The sequence below is a fragment of the Nematolebias whitei genome, chromosome 17 (assembly GCF_014905685.2).
Source record: "Nematolebias whitei isolate Nwh7 chromosome 17, NemWhi1, whole genome shotgun sequence".
NCBI classification, from domain to species: domain Eukaryota; kingdom Metazoa; phylum Chordata; class Actinopteri; order Cyprinodontiformes; family Rivulidae; genus Nematolebias; species Nematolebias whitei.
This window is the reverse complement of record NC_056514.1, coordinates 38,862,937-38,870,170: the sequence shown is the minus strand read 5'-3', so window position 1 is coordinate 38,870,170 and position 7,234 is coordinate 38,862,937. Positions and strand designations below refer to the sequence as shown.

The following is a 7,234-nucleotide window of genomic DNA, read 5'->3' as shown; positions in this document are numbered from 1 at the left end:
CGGACAGTAAATTAAGAATATAAACGCGTTATTTCAACGTGTTCAGAAGGTGTATCAATCCGACCAGTTAATTTGTAAGCTAACTAACTAATTAAAAGCTAAATTTTCCTACTGTCGAGATGATCATGGCCGATGGTTGAATTCACATCAAAAGAAAGACGTAACGTTAGCACTGCGGCTAGTGCTAGCCAGTTAAAGCAGCCGCAAGAAACTTTCAGATATTACTGAAAGATTATAAACGCTAATCTTAAAATCTAAATCATCTATAGAATATTATAATCCCACATGATCACGTGGAACTTTCTTTTTGGTCTTCCTTTGGAACAAGGAAGGAAAAAAAAAAAAGCCTAAGGCCCAAATTTTAATGCCTCGGTGTCGATTTCCAGGGTGTCTGACGACTCGAGCCCACCCGTCGGGCTGGGACGCTCCTTCATGCAGCCTCTTTTTTATAATCCAATGTTTGGAAGAACGTCTGCCCGTCGTTTCCGGTTTTTTAACCGTACGGAGTCCAGGAAGTAGACGTATGCGGAGGGAAAACAAGAACGGCTCCGCTGTTGATCGTCCACAAGTTTCCACGGACCTGGGAATTAATGGTGAAAATGAGGGAGACACAACCCTTGTCTGTCAACCGTGCTGCTGTGCATTGTGTGCCGCTCTTCTTCCTCAGTCATCATCAGGCAGGCTGGCTGGAGCCGCGCTCGACTGCAGCGCCATCTAGTGGTGATATTTAGAACTACTAGAGAAAAACTGTGCAAGCTCTCCATCAGAGATTAAATTAATTCATTCAACCTTTATTTAGACAGGTTAATCTCATTGAACCTCGGGGACTCATTTACAAGAGAGACCTGATTTTAACAAAGAGTAATGACAACAATGGACAACGGCAACAATAGACAGTTATAAAAAAGACATACATATATATATATATTTTTTTTACTAATTCAAATAAAATGGCAACCAAAAGGACAGTCAAAAGAAAAAAGAAGTAGCAAAAAAAAAAAACAGCTAGATTATAAGACGGTGTAGAAAACTAAAAACAGGAACATGTCTGCATTAGTTTTTGCCAGAAACTTAACAGATGTTCGAAGTCCCTTAGAGAGTTCAAGGTCGAGAGCTTCAGATCTTTTTGTAAGATATTCCAGGAAACAGGAGCAGAGTAGGAGAAGGTCCTTTTGTCTAGTTCAGTCCGCACTGAGGGAACACTGCAGGTAATAATGTCCTGAGAGCGCACGCTGTAGCTGCACTCACGCAGAGACATGTAGGAGGAGACGTATGAAGGCAGCAGACCAAGAAGTGATTTAAAGATGAAAATGTACCAGTGGGAGAGTCTGTGTGAAGTTACTGTAATGATGACCAGTTAGAATACTGGGTGCAGTGGTGGGTACTGTAGTTACAGCCAGTTATGAATCTTAGTGCACCATGATAGACAGCATCCAACATCTGCAGCATCCAACATCTGCAGGACTCTTGTAGGAGCGTTCATGTAAATAATGTCACCGTAATCAATGGAGGGAAGGAAAGTCACAGATTCAAGGTGTTTTCTAGCATTCAGAGTTAGACAGGATCTGTTTATTTTATTGTTTATTTATTTTATTTTATTTCTAATATACCCACAGTCCCTCCTCTGGTCATGTCCAAACCACTGTCCCTCCTCTGGTCATGTCCAAACCACTGTCCCTCCTCTGGTCATATCCAAACCAGTGTCCCTCCTCTGGACATGTCCAAACCACTGTCCCTCCTCTGGACATGTCCAATCCATCTCAGTGTGTCCTCTCTAACTTTATCTCCCAGTTGTTCAACCTGTGCTGTACCTCTGATGATCTCATTCCTGATCTTCTCCATCCTTGTCTCTCCTCAGGAGAACCTCAACATCTTCATTTCTGCCATTTCCAGTTCTGTCTCCTGTCTTTTTGTCCATGTCTCTGTCTCCAGAACATACAACATAGCTGGTCTCACCACTGTCTTGTAAACTTTTCCTTTGACCTTTGCTGACACCCTTTTGTCACAAATCACTCCTGAACTTTTCTCCATCACTCCATCCTGCCTGGACTCTCTTCTTCACCTCTTTACCACACTCCCCATGTTCCGGGACAGTGGACCCCAAGTCCTTGAAGTCCTGCACCTTTGTGACCTCTGCTCCTTGTAGCCTCACTGTTCCACCTCCTCCCTCTCATTCACACACATGGACTCTGTCTTACTACGACTGACTTTCATTCCTCTTCTTTCAAGTGCATACCTCCACCTCTCCAAGTTCTCTTCCACCTGTTCCCTGTTCTCACCACAGACCACAATGTCATCTGCAAACATCAGTCCATGAGGATCCTTGCCTGACCTCATCTGTCCCAAAATTTCAACATAACTTAAAAAAATTCCAATTTCAGAAAAAAATCTCTACGTTTTGATGTATGAACTAAATTTAAAAAATGTACAGAGAATGAAGACCAAGATGAATATTTGTGCTGTATCACCGTGGCAACTGCACACCTGTGTCTGTCACTCCCTGTCTTTAAATGTAATGAAAGGCGGACTGAAAAGTAAGCCTCAAACAGTCAATGTAATAAAACTAGGAGTCAGATCTTTGAAATATTTGAACCTTAAGTGTCAGAGAAGTTGTTTTCGTCTCACGTTTTAATTTTTCTGTTCCCACAAGATTAAAAAAAAAGACACTTCATTTTCAGTTTAGAAGATACAAAAGCTAAAGAAAAACTAAAGAAAAAAGTGTAACATCAAAACTGTTGGGCAGAACAATCTAGAAAAATTATAAAACTTAAGCTGAGATTGTGTAAAAAAAAATGAACATGCCAGTTGAGACATTTTAAAACCAACTTTCTATGACCTTTTTAAATTTTGTGTTTCTTCTGAAAGAGAAGTGTAAACTCTTCTTGAGTATAGGAGGAGGTTGCTCCCGTCTGCGAGGTCCACTGCTGCGAGCAAACTTGCACAAAAGATTTGTCAGTTGTTTTAAATCTGATGGGCCTCCAGACGCAACCGGGCTCGAACTTGTAACCTCAAGATTATGAAACCACACCACTGACCACCAAGCTACCGCAGCCCCTAAAGTAGATCAACTAGAGCTTCAAACAGGGCTGGAGTTTCTCACGTATTTCAATAAAATCACATTGATCTCCACTATTTTTCTTACTTTTTTGTATTTTTTTATTACGCCAGATGCTGCAACCAATGTTACATTATTCTTAATGAGCTGCAAGTTTATAATTTACATTTTTTAAAGTGATGTGAGGAAATACAGAACCAAAGAAATGGTAATAAGTTGCTTCAGTGCACAAAAAAACAAAACAAAAAAACAAGATGTACATCTGTAACAAATGTAAGAGCTGAATTTTATGTTAATGGATGTGAAGTTCCTCAGGGCTCTGTGTTGGGACCAAAGTTGTTTTGTATGTGAATGATCTGGTTGGTGTGTCAGGGCTTTTGAAGTGTTTTAATTGCAGATGACGCCACATTTTTTTGTTCGGGTGAAGATACTGACAAGCAAAATTAATAAAAATACAAACTTTGTTCCAACTTAATAAGTTAACATTAAATTTGGAAAAAAACAAACTTACATGATATTTAGTAATAGAAATAAAATGATCGAAGTCCCATTCAAAATTGACAGTATTGAAATTCATAGTTAATGAAATAAAATGTTTGGGTGTCGTTATTGATGAGAAGCTGACGTGGAAATCTCTTGTAAATTAATTAAAAATAAAAATAGCAAAACTAATTGTATTACTGTATAAAGTAAAGAGTTTTTGAACGACAAAGCTTTGTATATATTGTATAATGATTGTTCTATATTTAATCTATTGTTTTGAAGTTTGGGGAAAAGCATTCAAAACAATTACAAACCCTATTTTTATTTTACAAAAAAGAGCCATAAGAGTTATTAGCAGGAAGTGCTATGGTCATGCAACAAATATATTATTTAATCAGTTGAACTTATTAAAATGTTATGATTTGTTCGAATATAGTTTTTCCAAGTCCTGCATTAAGCTCATAAAAAACATTACCCCCAAATATTCAATTCACCTGCAGGTCGTGGAGCTGGTGTCCATCTCCAGCAGTCACTGTGTGAGAGGCAAGGAGACACGTGGACATGTCTCCAGTCCATCACAGGGAGACAGACATTCACTCTCACCTAGGGGCAATTTAGACTTAAATCTAACGTGCGTGTTTTGGGTCTGCGGGAGGAAACCGGTGGAGAAAACCCACGTGTGCACGGGGAGAACATGCAAACTCCACACAGGTTCCAGGCTGGAAATCGAACCCGCGGCCTTACTGTCGAGAAGCGACAGCTCTACCCGCTCTGCAGCCGTGCAGATTTTAATGCACTCTCTGAAAGTTACGATTAAACATAAATCTATAACGGGGCAACACAATTCAAGATGGCTGCCACAGCTAAACAACAACAAACACAAATATGGCTACTCACAGATTTTACCCATCCAAAATCTATTTACAACGGTTTAACAAGGATATAAATATAATTTGCTCTTTTTGTGGTGAAAACCCAGAAGATGTCTTTCATTTATTTTGGTCTTGCCCGTTCTCGACTCAATTTTGGAAAAGTATTTGTATTTTGATTTCTACTTTTATAAAACCAGACTCACTGACCCAACAGCTAAAGAAAAACACTTCTATATTATTCATCTTATTATATACCTCGCCAAATGGCACATTCATAAATGTCGATACACTAATCAAAAACCTCATCTCCATTTTTGAAAGTGAGGTAAAAAAAATACATTCAAACTATTAAATATTGCACCAACACGAAGGCCATAAAAACTTGCACCTTATGTGCTCTCTTGAATATATTTACGTAATATGTTGTTGTAAATTATTGTCTCAGTGTTTGTAACCCCCTGGCAGCTGTTAGATCATTACTATACTACATTTTATTGTATTGTTTTGTACTTTTTCAGTAAAGATTAAAAAAATTGTTATGTTGGTCAGTTTTACTGAGCTTAAATTTGGCGTGTTAGAAGCTGAAAGTTATATTTAACACATAAGCACCAACTGATCTAGATATTTAAATATCGGATGAAACAGCATGACGCCATTTATGACCCTAAACTTCTCGCCATTCGAACATCTAAGTGTGGAAGTCGGGCCTGAAAGGCGGCGGGCGATCCGTTAAGGATTGTTTGGCGTTTACTTCAGTTTTTGGTCACAGAGGAAGAAGATAAATATTTTCTCTTTGGAGGTTTTAATGTAAAAACAGTTTTATCGTGAATCATATTTTCAGCAGCGACACAGTGAACTTCATGCACATGCAGATGTGGGTTCATGGAGCCGCCGTTCTTTGCTGTGAGGAACATGTGGGCGAGTTCCTCTGGTGCAGCAGAGAGTGCAGAAGGATGCCTGTGGCCACGGAGACGTTCAGAGACTCGATCCCTGGCAGCAGGTCCCTTCCAGCCGAGATGGTGAGCAGAGTCTGGCACAGAGACAGCAGCTTGTGGGACAGCCCGTCCCCCTCGCCACCCATCAGTAACATCAGGGGTTTGGACATGTGAAAGTCTGAGCACGGGACCACGGGAACGTGGGACTCCTCCGGCTCTGCTCCGACTGTCCCGACCACATGCCAGCCCTGCGCCGCCCTCAGCTTCAGCAGATCCTCCAGGTTATCATGCCCGTACACCCCCATCACCTCCATGATGCCTGAGCTGGCCTTGCTAACCACCGGAGACAGAGGACAGCTGTGGCGAAGGCTGCTGATGACCCCGTCCACACCGAGGAAGTAAGCAGAGCGCAGGATGGCACCAAGATTCATGGGGTCCTGGATTCTCTCCAGGACCAGCCACAGGGGGAGGCCGGAGGTCCGTTTAGGTTCAGAGCCCACGGTCAGAAAGCTCAGAGGACTTGCTTTCAGACAAACTCCTTGGTGGACTCCTCCAGATGACATCATGTCCAGGTTTTTCTTGCTGACCCGGCTGATCCGGACTCCTCGCCGGTGCGCCTCCTCGCACACATTCACCACAGACGCCCTCTGAGAGGTCTCGCTATCCTTCACAAACAGTTCATAGGCACTCCTTCGTCCCTGAGTGAGAGCCAAGAGACACGGAGCCACGCCAAAAACCACCTCGTGCTCTGATCTGGAGTCCAGTTCTGACTTTGGTCTCACCGGCCGCTCCCTTTCTGCAGGGAAATCCTCCAGACACAGTTTCCTGAGTTCAGACGAGACTCTGGGGACGTCAACCCTCCTCTGATTCTGCTCCAAAGAAGTCTTGATCTTTGAGGGTGACCTCCTCAAGTCCTTCTTTTCTTCATCATGAAGACCTGGTGACCTCCTGAAGTCCTTCTTTCCATCATGAGGAAGACCTGGTGGCCTCCTGAAGTCCTTCTTTCCATCATCATGAAGACCTGGTGACCTCCTGAAGTCCTTCTTTCCATCATGAGGAAGACTGGGTGACCTCCTGAGGCGTCTTTTCACACGAGTGTCCATGTTTTTGTCCTCTTCACTCAGGAGACATGCTGTGAGGTGGTATGAAGCTGCCTGAGAGCCCACTCTGGAGGAGGACACCAGTGTCTGCAGTTTTCTACACCAAACAAGATTAAACCTGTGCTGGTTGACCCACATTTTAGAAAGAATAAAAACAATCAAGTCTGTCTCGATGAATCTCCGTTAATCCACTAATCAGCTACGAATCAAGATACTTCATAAAGAATCTAACAAAATTAAGTAAAATACCCAATTTCTGCTGATAATCAACGCTCACTCGGTCAGTAGCAGAAACACGTGCGTTTACTCTTCTGCGCATGCGCAAAACGCGCTAATTCAAGCGTTTGGTTTTATTGCCGGAAGTAAAAGCGTTTTGCCTAAAAAGTAAAAGTCTTATGAGTAAATTTCATGAGAGTCTTGATTTTATTTATTTTTATTTTTTTTAAAGACTCGTTATTTAGGTAAAAGTTCATCGATATATGAGGAAATATCAACAGTAACTTGATTTTTCATCAAAACGAAACGGTAAAGTTAAAGTTTGCAAATAAAGGTGATGACTAAAACATTTGATAAGACTATTTAATAGTTCAACAATAATGGTAATTTTAAGTATGTTTATTTCATATATATATATATATATATATATATATATATATATATATATATATATATATATATATATATATATATATTTAATTTTGTTCCACCTCATGTACCACATCAAGGTCAAGTCAAGGTGAAGGTCAATGTTCTTTATTGTCATTCGCATCACATGTGATACTTGAGATG

General features: G+C 41.0%; 1 protein-coding gene across 1 annotated transcript; it reads right to left on the bottom strand.

The window, feature by feature from the left end:
• Positions 1-5,195: 5,195 nt before the first annotated feature.
• On the bottom strand, positions 5,196-6,771 carry mrm1 (mitochondrial rRNA methyltransferase 1 homolog (S. cerevisiae)). Its single transcript, XM_037691259.1, has one exon. The coding sequence runs from the start codon at positions 6,581-6,583 to the stop codon at positions 5,291-5,293; it is 1,293 nt and encodes a 430-aa protein (XP_037547187.1). The 5' UTR covers positions 6,584-6,771; the 3' UTR covers positions 5,196-5,290.
• Between the last annotated feature and the right edge of the window lie 463 nt (positions 6,772-7,234).

Coding starts and splice junctions, on each gene's coding strand:
- mrm1 (XM_037691259.1), bottom strand. CDS start 6,583: ATGTGGGTCAACCAGCACAGGTTTAATCTTGTTTGGTGTAGAAAACTG.